Here is a 20,701-nt window from a genome sequence, read left to right as displayed (position 1 = left end):
CAACCTTGCCTGATTTGAGTCATCAACGCACCGATAGGATTAAAAGATGATTGCGCAATATCACATGATCTGTTTTAATTGTCATGCCCTTACATCAAAATATTTACTTAACACTTTCCTTATGGTTCCGTGGCGTATTTTAGTTTGATATCAAGTTGAATAAGGTATTTTCGAAAACAACTGAACTAGTCTTATACGCTCTCAATTTTCTCTGACAACATATATATATATATATATATATATATATATATATATATATATATATATATAAAGAAATTGATTTTCCGTTTGTTATTTTTAGTGATCCCAGCTGTTCATTAATGTTGGTGGATTGGTTATTGTAAATTTAATGAACTTAGAATACCAGATTTAAATGCCCAAATTTTACAATCTTCACATTATCATAATTTTACTTGTACCAATCATTTTATACTAGGTATTATATACAGTACAGTTCAATGAATAGATTGTTTTCACTTCGTGGGTAGTATAGAATATAGTTTGCATGTAAGTATCCATTTCAAGCATATTCCGTAATATTATCGAACTACAGTCTTGACCTCTAGATCACTGAGTTGGAATCCAACTGTTTTAATGTCTAACTTCAGCTGATCTATGATTTTGCGCAACCATTTATCCATTGTCTCAGGTAGATACCTGTCTGTACCCGACACGGATTAGACTTCACTAGTTACGGCTTCTCACTAGAACTTCAGAAAATCCATGTTGAAGCCAGTCACTAGTGAGCACATGATTATTACCATTAGAATTCAATTATTGTAATCACTACAATCTCCACAAACCCCTATTCTAATAATAATATACTATTTAGTCACATGTGTGGTAGTTTAAACATATCTCCCGCTAAATTAGTTATGATCATTTACAAACCTCTCACTGTACTTATTTAAAATGTGGTGACTTTGACCAACTTACATTTGTACCAAGTTGTTTTGAAAATCTGACTGGTTACTGACAGGTAAAAATCATTTTCCGTTCAAATGACCGTACTTGATATCAGTACAATTAAAAAAGGAAATTAATAGGTTGAGTAGTGAAGGCGTCTAAATAATATAAAAAACTGCTGAAATTAAACACAATAAATATAATTCGAAAGTGACTACAACATCCAACAATAAAGAGTATGGAAGAATACAAAACTCATAGTCTTGAAGAAGATAAGAAAAACAACTGCATTTGTCTCACTATGACCATCTCTAAACTTTGTTAATTGAAGGTTTCGTGTCTAAAAACTACATCTTATTTAGATTATTCTTATCCAGTTGATAAAACTTAGTATTATGACTGAGATCCAATTACTCGAATAAAGTTCAGTAAATTTTGAGACAGTAAGAACTATATTTTATTGACTGCATTTATATATACTGAAAGGGTAAAATATTGTTCTAAACTAAGAATAAAAATGAGATCATTTGATTATTCTCTAATTTTGATTAAATTATAGACACCTGATAACGTTTCTGCTTCAATCAATGATAATATGACTGATTTACAAGCTGATGATACTAAATTCTCAAACGATGATCAATTGCTTCTTGACGGTCACACAAACAATAATCTAAGAAGTACCAACAGTTGCGTCAATAAAAATATGAATGTTTATCAGGTTAACAAAGTAAATCATGATAGTTTTTTAAATATTTCTATTGAATTATTTAATTTTATTGTAAACTGATTAATTTTCTATTTCATATACGATTTTTTTTATTCATTGTATCATTCATACTATTTATTCGATTTTTTTCTTTGTCAAATTGTGTGACCGGGTATACACCAAATAAATAAGTCGAATAAAAAAATATATCTATATAATCGTATTACCATCGTCCCTCCCCCATATTTATTGTACACTATGCCCCTTGTTCACTGATAACTCTTCAGGATACTGGTTAAAATTATATAAAGAAATCCCTATGACAATTGAAGTTTCATATAATTAATTGTAAAAATTTGAAATAGTATTGAATTGTATTCATAAATAATAAAAAGTATATTTACCTAGTAGTTTTTCATAAATACTACAAGTTATAATCTGTAAGCAAAATCATTCAGTTTTCAGGGTTAATTAACGGGTTATGTAAAGTATACTTTAACTATCATGTGTCCCTCAAATAAGCATAAGTTATATAGATGTTTTTTACATACCAGATCAATACATGAAGTTATATATTGTCCATTTGATCAACAATAAAGACAGTCTCTGTTCCTTCTTCCTTCTATAGTTGTAAACTCTTTATACTGTTGTAAAACTACCGCTTACAATCATAATAATGCGTTAGCAATACTGTTATTTTTTAGCTTTATAATTCAAGTTCTCATTATTTTCGTGACCAACCAAACTGTATGATTCATAAGCTTCTTTTTTCCTCGCGTATCAATCACTATATACTTGTAATACGTAATTTATAGTTGTTTGGGGTCTTAAGATTGGCTTTTCTTACAGCTTTATAAAGTTCGATTACAAGAAAAATTAATTTTTGATTCTTATTTTATCGTATCCAATGTTAGGTTAGATTTGGAATTTTGTTCCCTTACATCTTTCCAGATTCTAAATGATTACGCTCGTCTCATACTCATCGTAATGTGTAGCTGGTCAGTCTCTATTCTATTAAACACTAACTGTTCAATTATTGTGTTATTTATAATCTTGTTATCACGCTAAACTTATTCATCATCAACATTTATTCTTGTATATATATTGTATGGTATATTTTCCTATTTCAACTTATCCATGCAGGATGAAGTTACTCTGAATCTGTCTAGTTCAAATGTAGTTAATAAACAAATCACTGTGGTAAGTTTAAATTTGTATCACATAAAACTTTTTCTATTTGAAATTGTTTCCTATATGTGCATAAATTTTAAGAAATTTTATACCTGACTTTCTGATCATGATTGTTATATTTTCAAATCAACTTTCGAGACCTGATCAATTTTTATGTTTGAAAATTCGGCTATCAACTAAAAACTGAATGCGTATAATTTTGTAAACTGATATCTGTATTTTATTTTCATTTATGCATTTTTTTTAATACTTTGTAAAATTCCAGATACCTTGCTATGATCTATAGTTTCAATGTATATAAGCTGATCTTGTCATTCGATTGTCTAGATTGTACTATATAGAGCAATTGTTCTATTATTAACATACTAGTTATACGAACGTTATGAAAACACTATCGATATCATGAAAAAAAGAATTTCCTTCTTACTCTCAAATGACAGTTAATATTTCATTGTACGAAACCTGTCTTATCTAATATTGTAATGTTATTTCATTAGAATCTCGACAAACACTTTATTTTAGATTTTATAATCTCATTGACAGGAATTAATGGATTTACATTTTGGAGTTGTAGAGATTGTTGAGTTTCACTGGTCATGAACCTAATCAATGTTAGACTACTGTAGATTCATAGATTTAGTTAGTGTTAATATGGGGTATTTTGAAAACAACTGTATTCATCCCAAATAATCAACCCTTGTTATTTAAAAACATTTGTTATTGTATTGATAGTAGTATGCAATATAAATTAAATCTAATTGAAGAAACTACCATGATATTCAATCTCCAGTTAAGTTGTTAATAGTCTTCACTCTATTTTACAATATTGCGTTTCAGTCATTGGATTATAGGTTAGAACCTCGCTTTAATTAATACTGTCTACACTCCACGGTCTTATCAATATTATCATACAGTAAAAGTATGGCTCAGGGCTAATCACTCGTTACAACATAAGTTTAATGTTTACCGGATTAATTTTTACTTCATCATGCATAAATTTTATATAATTTGCAGTATCAATGTAGTTTAAATTTAAATAAAGTCAAGTGATTTCCACCAGGCATGCCTACTTTTCTCGTTGCATATAAACCTTCGTCTATGATATACATTGAAAAATAATGATTATTTAGTCTCATTTTTCAACAACTAAACTCTTCACCAAAGCACTCATTGACATGAAATATACTTGTTACAGAACTTGTGTATATCAATGTCTAGTTTGATTATAAAAGGTGCGTCATGGACCAAACAAGAAAAGCGTTCAACAAAACAGTAATCTATATATCGTTGTTAAGATCGGCGAAAACGGTTTCACTCAATATGTGCATTCTGAATCGATGTATATTTCCATCACGTTAATCATTGTAAAACTGCCAACAGGTTTAGTTTTTTATCGTCTGGATGTTAAAGGAGCTAATAGAAACACTAAATGGGTTTAGAAACATTGATATATACGTGAATGAACCGATTATTTGGTAGCTAGACTATTTACTATAATCTTCTCTCTCAGGCTCTTTTCCATAAGTAAATAATGCTTGAAGTTCAAATTTCTCAATGTAGGATTCAGCAAGCAGCTGGAACCCGTAGTTCAGCCAGTAGAATGTTGAGCTTATAGCCCAAAAATCTTTCTGGCTTCGTTATTATTGTCGATGAATTTCTAACTCAGTCTACCTACCAAGGTTACTCCAAGAAGTTTTATTCGACTTATGAAACTCCACTTTCCCTCACTTATTTCGACTAGATTACTAACAAGCATTTAAGTAGCACACACCTTAATCTCTAATATAGATTACAGCAGTTGAGATTATTGACATGCAAAACTGATTCCTTCGTTTTTGCATTATGTGCCTCTATATTTATTATTTACAGACGTTTTTATGTGGTTGTATATTATTGGACAGATTTTTATGATTTACATACCTCATACATTTTAGTGGAGTATTAGGAAATCTTCTGTTAGTATTTTTTTGATTTTCGAGAGATCGCAATGTTGTTCAGTTAGGTGCTCCACTAGAAATTCATTCATTTCATACCATGTTTATTATATAAACATACATTGCGCACTGATTTATTCATTTCTTACTTTTAAAGTTTTCTTTTACTCCTATGTATTGATTCAATTAAAATAATATACATTTTTAGATGTCATCTATGCTTCGTTTGTTGAAACTGTCTAGACCTGAATGGAAAAGTGTAACGTTAGGATGTATAGCTGCATCTATAACCGGTGGATTACAACCTATATTTGCTATATTATATTCAGAAATTTACACTGTAAGTGGTATCGTAGTAACATGTAACATGTTTGGTAATATCTTTTATTAAAGCGTATAATGTTCACGTAACTCTAAATAAGCCTACAATTGTTTTTATCATTGTGATCTTTTAAAAACCATTGTCTGCCTTTGATGATTTCTCTGTGTGATACAATATAATGCATATATTAATGTTTGAATGACTTTTTTGGCTAACGTCTTGTAAAAGGTTCCTAAATCTGGAGATTAATATTCATTCAAGGCGAATTAATATTAAGCTGGCCGGGTCCAGTAATATCACGTGCCATACTCACATGACATCTGATAGGACCAGTCAGCAAGCGAGAGACTATAAATAAAGCACAATATTGGAGGTAGCTGATTATGCGTTTAGTAAAGGTCCCAGCTAACAATTCCTTGTCTGGGTCAAAATGATAAAGGAATATATACTAATGCTTTGTGTGATTTGTTTCGCCACTTTACAGCTTTCTGGTCATTTACCGATCTTTCACATACATAGCTGGTTGAGCAGGCGTACGGGAATAGTGTGTACCTCTATTTGAATCGCAAGATCGCTGAAAGTTGTAATTATCTCGACCAAACTGATTTTACTAATTCACTTTAGTGATAAATCTATATTACGTGTTAAACAAGTTGCTTACGTATTTTTTGTTCATTGTTTAGATTATTTGATACTACCGAAATTGAAAACTTTTATTCTCGGCTTAGTTAATTGCTATCACCAAGTGTTGTAAAACTCACTAGTCGTTCCAAATTAAAATTTTGCCAGCAGTTGACAAGTTCCAAGTCTATTTAATGTTCTGAATAAAACATCACTATCTAAATCAATTGATATCTAAAACGGTGGTAGTTAAACCCTCCAGTAGATCTTTCACTCTGAAAACAAATAGTGCGTACCAAGCATTTTAAAATTTCTTACCACTATTCACCGGAAAATCATAATTAATAGTCCGTTCGTTTAACAATTTAGATTCCATGTCGAATCATTCTTTTTTCTCCAAGAAATATCTACAAACGTTCACTGACATGATGAGTACTACGAGAAATAACATATAACTCCAGCTAACTACAAATAAATTTTTCTTAAATCTAATCACCTCATACTGTGCTCATGACAGGGTTTGTTCCTCTGAGCTGGATGGTTTAATTGTGGAGCTTTAATCACACTTCTTGTCAGCATCGTCAGCATAAAATTCAAATAGAAGTGTGCTTTCCAACTTTCTCCACAAATGACTGACAACATATTCTGTCGATCTTGACTCTGATTAGTTGTTACTACCCTGTAGTTGTTTGCATATTTGTAATCCCCTTCGACCTTATAGTCGTCCATGATTTGTATAACTGTTTCAAGATTTACTAAGTTGAATATTTATCCATAATGCCTTGAGGCGTCTAACAACTAGTTGGTGTTTATAAAGACAAAAATAAAGTGGACGGCTACACATATGATGAAATATTGAGTACCCATAAATATCCTCTATCTTTAATGACTACATTTCACACACATAAAAGAGAATAAAACAAACTATTGCACAGTAAACTCGTCTTTAGATGAAAATATACTCATAAAAATTAGACCATTGATGTGATAGATGTGTTAGCGCCTCTGACATTTCATATATACTCAGTACAATAATGAATAAGAGTGGGTATATTCCGCCCTGTTCCAATTTACTAGTGTGTTTAGGCCGCTTGTAGTGACTAGATAGAGAAAGATGTCTTAAAATAAAATAACTTGATTTTATTTTGTAAGTCTACATTTTCTTTTCACAGTTTGATGAGTTTTATCATCCGACGATAGCGTATGAATAATTCTTTTAAATTTGTCAACTATAAGAAGAAATCCATATTTCATACATAGTTAAAGTGAATCATATCAAGCTGATGCTCAAACACAAATAAATAAACAGACAGATTCATTAATCCCGCCAAACATTTAATTCCTAATACCTATGTTTCACACCCATAAAGTAGAATGGTTCAAACTGCTGCACAGTAAACTCGTCTTTTCGTTCGCAGACGGATATCTCGTCTTGGCCACAAAAGACACGTTGGCAAAAGCTTATCTATCTTTCTGAATATGTGCCAAGATTTTGTCAGAAATCAGGTCATCAATACTTATGAAGCTCCCCAAAATAAGTGAGGTAATCGGCATGGCCAACTACTTCACTCCCTATCATCAATTAAGGCGCTGACCCTAGCCGACTCTGAAGCGAATGCTCGGCGCTTTAATCGGGTTGATGGACACGGAGGGTCCACCTAAGGGGGCAGTACGACTTAGGTTTGCTGCTTTTGATCTTACTGTTATTCAACCGACCTGTCTGGCGCGGTGCGACCTTGAGGAACAATTGTTCCAGCCAGTATAGCCTGACTGGTTTAGCACGATATGCAAGCCCTACCACCACTTCAAGGTAGCAGCAACAGTCGGGACACATTATATGACATTCTATTTAGTTAAATTATTCTGAGTTTTACTCTGGAACATCCTTACTTTTTTACAATTACATCCTTAATTTTTAGTTAGACAATACTTATCCTGGTCAATTCTGTTTTATTAAAGTGCATTGTTATTTTGTGGTATTTATTAAATAATAAACTTATCTAACCTTATTTTCACTAGATTTCGGTCACCAAATCACACTTCTTAATCAATCTATGCTCTCAATTAACAAAATCACTTGACTATATACTTCCCCAAGTTTTTATTTGAAAAAATTTGTTCTTTTTTAAAAACTAACATCCATCAGGAAGTTAATTTAGAAAATAAATATTGTCAAATAAGCAAAACATTTTGAAAGCGTTGGTTGGAACATATATAGTGTGTAACCAACCACCGTCTACCTAGACGCATGATAATTTTCGGTGTAGGAGTATATTGGAAAAGGTTGTGAGGGGGGCGAAATATTACGTGGGATTAATCCATGAAGTCACTAAGCGTCGGTAAATGCAGACTGCCAGGTTGAGGTTCGCTTGAATAATACTCGTCTCGAATAATACTGTTTATCCATAATCTTTTCGACTACTACAGACAATGTTACTACTTTTCTACTCTGGTAATTTTCTTCATAATTTCACACCTCTGTACCAATGTAGTGTGACGACCGATGCACATATGTTCCAGATTGTTTACGACTGACTGATTAGTATTGAAGCCTAAGAGGAAATCAATATTTTTTGTTTTGTTTTGTCGTTTGTATGTTAAGGTTATGCGTAAGAGATTATGAATTAGCTTTATCAAGTCATCCATCATTGTGAAAGTCATAGTCCATAATTAGCTACATATTTCACAATAAATATACATAACAAAAAACAAAGAAAGAACTGCGAACAGTTGAAATACTCAGTTGTTTATGCATTTACACTGGTGGTTGTTATAATTCATTTGATTATTTCACTCACTTTGTACTTCATCAAAATAGAAACGTTTATTTGTTGAATTCTATGTAATTTGTAGCAACCACTCCAGTTTATCCTTGCTTGAATAAACAACCATGACAACCATGTAACTAGTATATGTGTTGTTTTTATCGTCCTGATAATTGTGTATTGATGTAAACGTAGAAAATTCAACAATTTCCAAAAACCAGTAAAATTCATGTGGACACTAAAAAATTTCGGAAGGTTATTCCCGGGGTTTCTAATGAGAAACGGCGGCCAGCGGATTGTAGTCTTGTCGTGTGGTATCCATCACAGGTAATTCAAGGTGGTCGCGCAATATCGCTAACTGACTGCAGTCAGACACGTATACCATTGGATGTCTTCTCAGTGGTCTAAAGGTTGGACGTTCGTTGTGAGACCTGAGGGTCTCGGCTTCGATCATCTGTTGGTCTGTGAATGTGCTCCACTGAGTAGTCCCATACTAAAAAAAAACAGATGTTGAGTGCTTCTTATTTTTCAGTGGTTGTCTTATTAAAATCAGTCGTTAAACTGAAAGTTCTGTACTTATTTCTCACAATTAATTATGAATTTTAATAAATATACGTTTCCTAAACGTGTTTGTCTGTTTATCTAATTACTGTACTGAACTTATGAACATATAAATTCTTCCAATGATTTGACTAGTGATCCAAATCTACATTCCATCAGTTCACTCACTCTCGTTGTTTTTCTGCTTATCTGGATCGATGTAATATTAAAGGTCCAACAAAATTTTGTATTATACTTTTAATATCACACTATTTGAACTTGTTATACAACGAGATGAGTTCAAGTAAAATAAACCAAATTAGACAGAATTAAATAATAATTGGAGTCATATGCGTCTACAAACTCTTCCCAGTGTGCTTAAGCAAAAGTGTAGTTGAAACTGTTAACAGCTCCATTTTAGGTCATTTAGTTCAAACTGGCCTTACAGCCAACATGGAGCAATCTTTTACAATAATATATCGTATTAACAGCATTCTGCCTCAATCCGTCAGACTGAGAATCCTGTAGACAGCTGAAGCAATGGCTATTCTGATAAAAAAAACCAGAGCTTTGCGTCCAAAAGAAATATGTTCATCCGCTTCTTTTATCCTGGCTAACTTCGGGCCTAATTAGTTAATAATCAATTTAATACTATGGTGACGTAATTTGATCGATGTTCATATTTATACTTTTTAAACTTATCCACAAATGTTATCATTGCTATTATTATCATTATTATAACATATGCCAACCTTTTTGAGAAATTTATTCAGCATTCAACCCTATTCATATTATTGTACATATTACGTGATTTCTGATTTGTAATTACATTATTCTCTCTCTCACCCCATTACTTACATAGTCCTGTTACTCCTCGTGAAGGAACATACGCCGCTCACCAGCATTCTCCATCCAAACATGTCCTGGGCAACCTTTTCCAACTCTTTCCAGTTGTTATTCATTCTTTTCATATCTGCTTCTATTTCCCGACATAATGTGTTCTTTGGCCTTCCTCTCTTCCGTTTCCCCTCAGGATTCCAAGTTAGGGCTTGCCTCGTGATGCAGTTTGATGGTTTGCATAATGTATGTCCTATCCATTTCCATCGTCTTTTCCTAATTTCCTCTTCAGCTGGAAGCTGGTTTGTTCTCTCCCACAATAGGCTGTTGCTGATGGTGTCCGGCCAATGGATGTTGAGTATCTTGCGTAGACAACCATTTATAAATACTTGTACCTTATTGATGGTGGTTGTTGTGGTTCTCGAAGTTTCAGCTCCGTACAGTAGAAATGCCTTGACGTTCATATTGAATATTCTGACTTTTATATTGGTTGAAAGTTGTTTTGAGTTCCATATGTTCTTCAATTGTAGGAATGCTGCCCTTGCTTTGCCAATCCTCACCTTTACGTCCGCTTTTGATCCTCCTTGTTCATCGACGATGCTTCCCAGGTGTGTGAAAGATCCTACATCTTCCAGAGTTTCGCCATCAAGTGTGATTGGATTGCTGTTCTCCGTGTTGTATTTGAGGACCTTGATTTTCCCCTTGTGTATGTTAAGGCCTGCTGATGCAGAGACTCCTGCTACATTGGCTGTCTTTATATGCATTTGTTCGTGTGCATGCGATAGGGAGGGCTAGGTCATCTGCGAAGTCCAAATCGTCTAATTGATTCTGAGCTGTCCATTGTATTCCATGTTTTCCCTCAGATGTCGAGGTCTTCATAATTCAGTCGACCACCAGAAGAAAGAGGAATGGAGAGAGTAGACAGCCTTGTCTGACTCCGGTCCTAACTTGGAATGCATCTGTCAGCTGTCCTCCATGCACGACTTTGTATTGTAGTCCGTCGTATGAGTTCCGGATAATATTGACAATCTTCTCAGGAACTCCGTAGTGTCGAAGAAGTTTCCATAACGTCCTCCTATCTACACTGTCGAATGCCTTTTCATAATCAATGAAGTTGATGTATAGTGATGAGTTCCACTCAACTGATTGTTCGACGATGATCCGTAGTGTTGCAATTTGGTCTGTGCACGATCGATCCTTACGGAATCCAGCTTGTTGATCTCGAAGTTGGGCGTCTACTGCATCCTTCATCCGGTTCAGCAACACTCTGTTGAAGACTTTTCCTGGTATTGACAGTAGTGTAATGCCTCTGTAGTTTTCACATTTGCTCAGATCTCCTTTCTTTGGAATCTTGACGAGGTGTCCTTCTTTCCAGTCCATCGGCACTTGTTCCTCTTCCCAAATCTTTTTGAATAGAAGATAAAGCATGCTTGTGGCTGCTTCGATGTCTGACTTCAGTGCTTCAGCTGGTATGTTGTCGGGTCCCGCTGCTTCCCCGTTCTTGATTTGTCTGACGGCCATTCTGATTTCTTCCGTCGTTGGTGGGTTGACGTCTATGGGAAGGTCTGTGTGTGCCGCTTCTATGTCCGGTGGATTCATTGGAGCCGGCCTATTCAGGAGTTCCTCGAAGTATTCTACCCATCTGTTCCGCTGTTGTTGAATTTCAGTGATTTGCTTGCCTTCTTTTTCCTTGACCGGTCTCTCTGGTTTACTGTATTTCCCTGCTAGTTTCTTCGTTGTATCGTAAAGTTGTTTCATATTTCCTTCTCTAGCAGCTTTTTCCGCCGTCGTTGCTAGTTCTTCCACGTATTTCTTCTTGTCGGCTCTAATGCTCCTCTTCACTTGCTTGTTCGCTTCTGTGTATTCAGCTTGTGCTTGGACTTTCTCTGCTCGTGTTCGGCTGTTGTTGATTGCTGTCTTCTTGTTCTTCATGGTTTAAACAGCGTTCTTCCTTTCTTTGATCCTGTCCAGTGTTTCCATAGAGATCCATTCCTTATGATAATGCTTCCTGAGGCCCAGAACCTCTTGACACGTTGAAATTAATGCTTCTTTGATATCTTTCCAGTTGTCCTCCATAGTAGTTTCTTCTTTTAGTAGATCCTGTAAGGCTTGAAACCTGTTGTTGAGAGCTTTCTTGAATTCATTGAGTTTGTCAGTATCTCGAAGGAAGGCTGTATTGAACCTTTGTAGTGATGTTTGTCCAGTTGTCCAGTTCTTCTTTAACTTCAGTTTTAAATTGGCTATAACTAGGTGGTGATCTGAAGCTATGTCAGCTCCTCTCCTGTTTCTCACATCTTCAATTGTCCTTCGGAACTTTTTATTTGTGCAGATATGATCTATCTAGTTCTCTATAGTGTGGTCCGGTGAGATCCATGTAGCTTTGTGTATACGTTTGTGTGGGAATATTGTGTCTCCTATGACCAATTTGTTGAATGCACACAGATTTGCAAATCATTCTCCATTTTTGTTTCTCTCTCCCACTCCATGTCGTCCCATGATATCTTCATATCCGGTGTTGTCTATTCCGACTTTGGCATTTAGATCTCCCATTAGAATGGTGAGGTCCTTTCTTGGGCACTTCTCTATGATTGATTGCAGCCGCTCGTAGAATTGATCTTTAATGTCGTCGTTGCTATCATTGGTGGGTGCATAACATTGGATAATATTCATTGTGATTGTAAGCTATTAGTATTTGACCACAGATGCCTTAGAAATATTGCTGGCATCTGCTGGGATCACCGGGTAAGTAATAGTGAGGTTAGACGCAGGGTATTAGGGAATGATGGTAAATCAGTTGATGAGGTTATGAATCTTCATCGACTGAGATGGTTGAGCCACGTGTTACGTATGCCTGAACACCGACTACCACGACGTGCAATGCTATCCGGTATTGGAGATGGTTGGAAGAAAGTTAGGGGCGGCCAAACCAAAACGTGGCATCAGTGCTTGAAGACACTAACTTCTAGTCTGAGCCATGTTGGTAGATGCAGACTACTTGGTTGGGGTCCGCGTGACTTTCGTAACCAATGGTTGGAGACTCTTGGTGACATGGCTCAGAATCGATCACAATGGCGTCGGTGTATACACTCCCTGTCTTCCCTTAAACTAAGAGATTAAAATCACTTCGTATCTTTCTTTCTACGAACCAATTCTTTCTTCTTGTACTATATCTCTATATGCAATCTTTCTCTTATATATTACCACCTTTGACCTAACCACTGCTGTGAATCCGGTGTTCATCTTGTTGTGCTGATGCGGTATGGCAACCTGGACCGATGCACATATGTGCCTGGTCCTACGTTGTAGCTGGCTGATTGTGATCCCCTCCTTCTTTGTTTTGAATGATGCTTTGATGATTCTGGATCCATGAGATCCCCATCCTACAAGTGCATTTCGTGCTACTTTGGACAGCATCAGAGCAACTCCCTGAGTGTGTGGAGCGTTTTCCCCTTCACAATTTCATCTAATGTATAAGTTTGTTCAAGTTAACACTTTATTTTAGTCACCCCAACATTAACGATTTTATTCTATTTTATGTATAACAAACAATCCTCGATTCACATGTTAGAATTTTAAATGATGTACTCTGCCTTAAACCTGACCAATCTTATGGATTATTAATCAGGATGCATAATTGTAGAACCTGTGAGGAATTATTAAAAAGAATATTCTTCGTTCATATAATTCCTTTAATATGATAGGAATTTTTCAGCGATCAACAAAATTAGCTCTTTCTATTTTATTTTTATTTCAGTTAGAAAAGGAATCATCATTATTTTATTGTTTATCTCCATGATGATTAAGTTTACGCTTAATTATTTCTTTAATTCAACAAATTGTTCGAATGAAATCTATATTGCTTTTAAGCATCTAACTAACTAGAAAAAAAGCATCGTCAAGTTACCAGTGAAACTTTAAGAGTGTACAACCAAACCCCGGTAAACAGATGTCTGCATTATCAATAACTGTATGATTTACGACATGTAACTCTTCACTAACCATATGCATGTTTTCTTGTGTGTTTAAATTGTTATTAAATCTATGTTTATCCTAACCTTAGTATCACTGTTTATCTTCCTCAAAATACAGATTTTTAGTCTAGTTCGAAAACCTGATGAAATGCAAATTAGAGCTAATTTAGTCACAGGTGTAATAGCTCTTTTGGGTTTGATTCGATTAGCCAGTTCCACTTTTCAGGTAAGTTAAATAGATGTATTCAATATTTTCTTTCAAAATTACAATATTTTTAAGTAAATATAATTCATTTACAAAGCGTAGGTCTACGTACTTGGGTGTCAGTCAGACATACACAACGTAGAACCTGACACATTGGCATCGATCTATTCAGGTTATCATACCAAATTAGCACAGTGAGATGAAGTTACCGAAACAAATTTCAGATTAGTAGAAAAGACCAGGTATAAAAATGGAGATTTTGGGACCCACATTCTGAAGAAAGACAAAGAATGAATTCATTCGCACTATCGCAAATGATTCTGAGCATTCCTTCCAGTCTCTAACCAGTTGGTCTGCACCTATTATTAGAAAAAATATACACATAATTACTTATGCCTGTTACCCCTTGTGGAGCGTAGGCCACTGATCAGAGTCCTCCAACCAACCTCTTCCCAGTTGTTTCCAATTGCTATTCATTCTTTTGATGTCCCGGCGCAATATATTCTTTTGTTTGCCTCTTTTTCCCTTCCGGATTCCGAGTTAGGGCTTGCCTCGTAATGCACCTTGATGATTTCCATAATGTATATATCCTATCCTACTTCCAGTGTCTTTTCCCAATTTCTGCTTCAGTTGTCAGTATGAATATTTTGGACTTGAATTATGTTGTTTAGTGGAAATTTTTAGTGTAAAATTTAATTAATATGTTTTAACTCACGAATTATAATTTATTACTGTCTATTTACAATTTTATTCCTCTTTCTATTCTCAAGGGTTATTTTCTCGGTGTTGCTAGCCAAAAACTAACTAAACGTTTACGTCAAAATTTATTTGCATCCATGTTGAAACAGGTGAGTTAATGTTTATTTCAAATAAACCGTTTGTAAATTGATCTTGCTAACTATAGTGAATTCATGAAAAAATCTAAATGTCTATATCATTTAACTGTTCAGGCAAATTTCATTTCAGTCCGGAATTTTTATTAACTTTTCCCATCCTTATTTGCAAAATCTTATAAATATCCCATTAAAAAGAACCTTTTTTTAAATTCTAGATTCATAGACATGCCTCACATTGAATAGTCAATGATTATTTATTTATTTATTTGAACACATAAATATTGGTATAAGGGCGCACCAGATACATTTGCGCCACACAATAATAATGAGAATGTTAAGAAATAAAGAATGTAAGGTGCGTATAAAAAGAAAAAAAGAACAATAACGACCACAAATTAGTGTATGTGGTAGTGAAATAATAACAATAATGGGGGAAATAGAAAGATACAACCAGAAAGAACTCTTTCAGTTAAAGAAGTTACGGCCACTTTTTATGAAGAAAGTAAAAGAAGGTTACAGAAGGATCGCCACTGACTTCTATTCCGAGCCATATCTGATAACGTCTCTAGCCACTGTGTCGCACCATCTCCAGCACGGCAACCAGGGAGTCGTGAAGGACCAACAGAAGCCAGTCCTGTGCAGCTTTCTTTCATACCACGACTCCATATCATAAACTAACCACCTTTCCGCTTTTTCCAACCAGTCCCAGAGTCGGCAAACAATGCACGACGAGGAACTCTCTGGGACGACACTCGTAGAACATGTCCAAGCCACCGAAGTTGATGTTTCAAGATGGTGACACCAATTGGATTATCGTCCCTGTGCCCGAACACACGATGCCGAACCTCTGCATTACTAACATGGTGTTGCCACTGGATGCCAGCAATCCTTCGGAGACAACGATGATCAAACACTGAGAGTTGTCTAACATCCTCAACTCGGAGAGTTCAGATTTCACAGGCATAGAGCAAAAATTCTCTCACCGGTGCGCTGTAGATCCGACCTTTTACATCCAGACTAACATCACGAAGGCGCCAAAGGTGGCCCAGATTGGCAATAAGCCACTCTAGCTTTCACTATACGTGCATTGATCTCATCACTCACGCCACCACCAGCACTTATGCAGCTACCCAGATACACGAACTTCTCGACTACTTCTATCTGCTCACCACCCAGGGTGAGTACAGGATTAGAATCCTGCCAGTCTTGTAGATATACATATGTATTTGGTACCCCTTGTACCAATATTTATGTGTTCAAATGAATAAATAAATAAACTTCGAAGGTGCAAAGCACATACCGTACCTACGGACACTGATTGCCAACTGATTAAGTGCGGATTGCATGGCTTGGGCACCACTGCACAGTAAGACAATATCATCATCCGCATACTCAAGGTCGAGAGGTCTTTCCCCAGGCAACAGATCCACACCGCCATTATTCACATCCATCAGAGCTGTTTCCAGAATGTCATCGATGGCAAAGTTGAAGAGGAATGGTGAGATTGGGCAACCCTGCCTAACCCCACTGCTCGAATGGAACAATGGAGAGAGGTGGTTGTATGCCCTCACTCTACCTGAGGTGTTTGTATATAGGGCTTTTAGGACGTTAATAAACTTCTCAGGCACACCCTTCTTCAATAGACAATCCCAGAGAACAGTCCTGTCCAACGAATCGAAGGCAACCCTGATGTCAAGAAACACTACGATTGTTGGCCTTCGATAAGTATGACGGTGTTCTAACATTTGGCGGAGGTTGAAGATATGATCAATACATCCTCGACCAGAACGAAAACCAGCCTTCTCCTCGAGAGTCAATCTTTCTCGGGTTTTGAACAACCTAAGAAGTATAACAGAATCCAATAGTCTGGACGCAATCGGAAGTAGACTTATCTCCCGATAGTTGTTACAGAAACGACGTGAACCCTTTTTGAAGATAGGGACAACTATCGACTCATTCCATGATGTTGGTACACTCTCTAGCTACCAGACCTTTGTAAACAACGTTGTCAGTTCCTTATCCGGAAAGTCACTACCATCTTTAAAAAGGGTCAGAGGTAAGTCATCTGGGCCAAGTGATTTGTAGCGCTTCAAGAGTTGGAGTTCCCTGCGGACTTCCGCCTCATTTGGTGGATCAGTCGTCACCGATCATGGAGGCCAGGACAGTCTGACCGATGTTGCCTGTTATGACCTTGCGTCTCCCAATTATTTTGTTTTTGCCAAAATCCCCGTCGCCAATTGTTATGACCTTGGATGTCTGACTTTTCGATCACACGACTTATCTACCAATCCGAATACGACTTATACGAATCTTCGCACTAGGCCAACCAATGACGTTCAACCGGTGTGGGCAGTTTAGTGTCCTTATTGGTCCTATGTCCTACGAGCCCTTCCACTTGAGTCCAGAACAAGATACCAGCTTCCGAATCAGAGCAGATCGTTTATTTCAGACATACTTAGTTTGTATATCAATCACACAGACCGCAACGTACCATAAAATAGGAAATAATATTTGTACACAAATAAGCCCAAAAAGTGGCTGTGAATGTGGGAGGCAGTAGTTAATAAACTGAACATAACTTAAGAACCGTAAATCGTACAATAATAAATTATAGGCCAAAATAAAGCTTGTCATAAGAGGGATATAAATATACATAGTGTAATTGTTGAGTAGTTATACAATAAGAATATTAGTCCATGAATAGTCCTCGGAAGTTACCTGTAATTTAATCTCCACTCGGATATAACACCTCCCTTTTTTTTTAAAAAAAAAAATTCCAACTTTAGATTCTGATTTAAAAAAAAAATTATATGTGACTTTAAATTCCTCAACATTCTCCTCCTCCTCGAAATAATGTTGGGTCCTTATGGCTCCAAATTACAACTAGTAGGACTTTATTTAAACCATGTTTCTCGTATTGACTGGAGAATCCACTAAAAATGACTAGATGATGATGAACGACCTTTGATCTGAGTTCATTATTTTCAAATTCATTATGAATCTCGTTAGCAGATAACGAGTCATTAAGAAAGTCAACGTCTAACAGAATTAAATTAGATTTTTGGCCATCATTCGACTCAGCTGACATATTTCCCTCATTGTTATAAGAAGTTTCATCAAAATCATATGCATTATTCTGAGAATCAATATCTGGCACACTGTCATTAGAAATGGGATAAGTTGACTCAATATAAAATTCTGTCTTCCGGTGATTTTGAGTAACATCTGGTACAATTTGGTTCATCGTGTTGCTCCAGTTATTTTCTGAATACGAGTCACCATAGCTTTCTCGACTAATAGCACGTGGACCACAATTTTGTTCGAGCTGACGTTTATTTTCGCAGCTAGACAGTACCAGTAGTGTTTCATTTGATTCTGGACTCTGGGCATCATCTACAGGATCTGGCTCCTGATCATCTGGTATTGTCACAACTTCATGTGCATTTAGCACAATATTTTCTTGCTCTGAGCTGGACACGTTACCAATATTACGTTTTCCTTCTGGTATAGAGGGATTTGAATCCTGCACAGGATATGCTTCTGAAATGTCCATTACTGCACCATTATCTGCATGATATATAGATTTCTTATTTTCTGCTTGAATGCAAAGTCTGCCCAAAAATGTTACAAATAGCTGTTGTTGCAAGGCAAACATCTTCTGCTGGTGCTGTAATACTAACCGCAACTGTTCGAAAGAAATCGACATTTTTTTTTTGCCAATAATATTAGCTCCAAAAATCACCGGCAATTATACAGCTAATTTATTTCCAAAATCTGAGTCACCACTTGTATTATTATTATTTCTTTGTTGCCAAAATCCCCGTCGCCAATTGTTATGACCTTGCGTCTCCCAATTATTTTGTTTTTGCCAAAATCCCCGTCGCCAATTGTTATGACCTTGGATGTCTGACTTTTCGATCACACGACTTATCTACCAATCCGAATACGACTTATACGAATCTTCGCACTAGGCCAACCAATGACGTTCAACCGGTGTGGGCAGTTTAGTGTCCTTATTGGTCCTATGTCCTACGAGCCCTTCCACTTGAGTCCAGAACAAGATACCAGCTTCCGAATCAGAGCAGATCGTTTATTTCAGACATACTTAGTTTGTATATCAATCACACAGACCGCAACGTACCATAAAATAGGAAATAATATTTGTACACAAATAAGCCCAAAAAGTGGCTGTGAATGTGGGAGGCAGTAGTTAATAAACTGAACATAACTTAAGAACCGTAAATCGTACAATAATAAATTATAGGCCAAAATAAAGCTTGTCATAAGAGGGATATAAATATACATAGTGTAATTGTTGAGTAGTTATACAATAAGAATATTAGTCCATGAATAGTCCTCGGAAGTTACCTGTAATTTAATCTCCACTCGGATATAACATTGCCGGATCAGCAGGCCAGTTGAACTGCCCTTCAAAAAATTCTGCCCATCGTCCAAGACGTCGATGGATGTTAGTGATTGGCATCCCATCATCCTTGCAGATTGTTTCACTCACACCAGACTCCTTGCTGCCAGTGGCTCGGATGAGTTGGAAGAGCTTCCGGTAATTACCAGATGCAGCTGCTGCCTCCAACGTATTAGCACGCTCCGACCACCAGGCTTCTCGGTCCTTACGCAAGCTTTGCCCAATTTCCTTAAGCAACATCCTTCGTTTGTGGTCAAACTCACGGTCACCCGGAGTAGACCGACGGTGTTTAATGAGTTGTAAGGAGCCTGAGGAAACCCAGTGCTTATAAGCGGGGCGCAAGCGGCTTCACTCGCCATTTCATGGCGTCATGCAGTTGTAACCAATGCTCATCTATACCTTTCGGTGGAGTGGTAGCTAGCTCGGTTTGATACTTAGTTGCAACAGAAGCTGCAATCAGTTTACTGACATCAATCCATTTAGGATGATGAATTCGTCCGCCACTGAAAAGTAAGGTAAGATTGGTGCAAACAAGGGCATGATCAGAGTCCAGATAGGTACTCCAAAAGGAGCAGCAGTCTTGTACACAACCACGCCAGCGGTAGCTGATCGTGATGTGATCAATCTTAATCCAGGCTTGAGATGCAGAGGGAGGACGCCAGGTGGCACATCGGCGATGACTGTGCTGAAAGTTAGTGCTAGCCAAAAACAGGTTGTGGTCTGTGCACAGTTGCAGTAGACAGTCCTCGTTATCTGTCCTGCGACCAACAAGTCCCCATCGGCCACCTAAACGACCCTCTTCTGTGTCTAAGACGCCCGACCTGAGCATCCAAGTCTCTGGCTAGTACTACAATATCTTTCGAACGCACTTTCTGGAGAAGAACAGTTAACTGGTGGTAGAATTCATCCTTGATTGCATCCGGGCTGCAATCTGTCGGGGCATAGGCGGAGATGACGAAAATACATCGTTTCTCACGCCGATTTCTTCTCACTTTGATGAAACTTTCTAGTCTAACAGCACATAACCGACTTTTAATGGGGATCCAATCGATTAGTGATGCCTCAGCTCTAGCGCTTAGTGCGACACCAACGCCAGCAACACCAGACGAAGATGCCACAGGGTCCTCGGATAAGCGCACGTAAAACAAGCTTTTTGAAGTGACAGATGGAGAGTGAATTTGTAGTACTTCACCAGAGTCTTGAATACGGGTCTCGGATAGACAGCAGACATCGATATTAAGACTTTCTAAAGACATAGCCAGCCCTATCTGTTGTCCAACCTGCATAAGTGTGCGAACGTTAAAGGCAGCCAGTTTGAATGGCGCACGTGGTTTCAGAAAGACTGTTTCAGTATTCGTATTCGGTGGAAGCATTCAACTTTCGACCAAGCAGTGATTCGAGAACGTTTATATAGGACAGATATTCCACCATAGGCGATCTG

The 20,701-nt window shown here is 36.7% G+C and overlaps 1 protein-coding gene across 1 annotated transcript in view; it reads left to right on the top strand.

Annotated features, from left to right (window-relative positions):
• The window catches only part of ABCB11 (ABC transporter B member 11), a 53,172-nt gene that overhangs the window by 20,961 nt on the left and 11,510 nt on the right, over positions 1 to 20,701 (top strand). Inside the window, exons 10-14 of the mRNA XM_051216171.1 lie at positions 1,466 to 1,636; positions 2,759 to 2,815; positions 4,949 to 5,080; positions 13,915 to 14,022; positions 14,772 to 14,849. Coding sequence (XP_051066733.1) covers positions 1,466 to 1,636; positions 2,759 to 2,815; positions 4,949 to 5,080; positions 13,915 to 14,022; positions 14,772 to 14,849 — 546 coding nt within the window. The remainder of the gene's footprint in view (positions 1 to 1,465; positions 1,637 to 2,758; positions 2,816 to 4,948; positions 5,081 to 13,914; positions 14,023 to 14,771; positions 14,850 to 20,701) is intronic.

The sequence above is a fragment of the Schistosoma haematobium genome, chromosome 4 (genome assembly GCF_000699445.3).
Source record: "Schistosoma haematobium chromosome 4, whole genome shotgun sequence".
NCBI classification, from domain to species: domain Eukaryota; kingdom Metazoa; phylum Platyhelminthes; class Trematoda; order Strigeidida; family Schistosomatidae; genus Schistosoma; species Schistosoma haematobium.
Note: the sequence above shows the minus strand (reverse complement) of the source record. Positions and strands in the feature narration are given on the sequence as shown.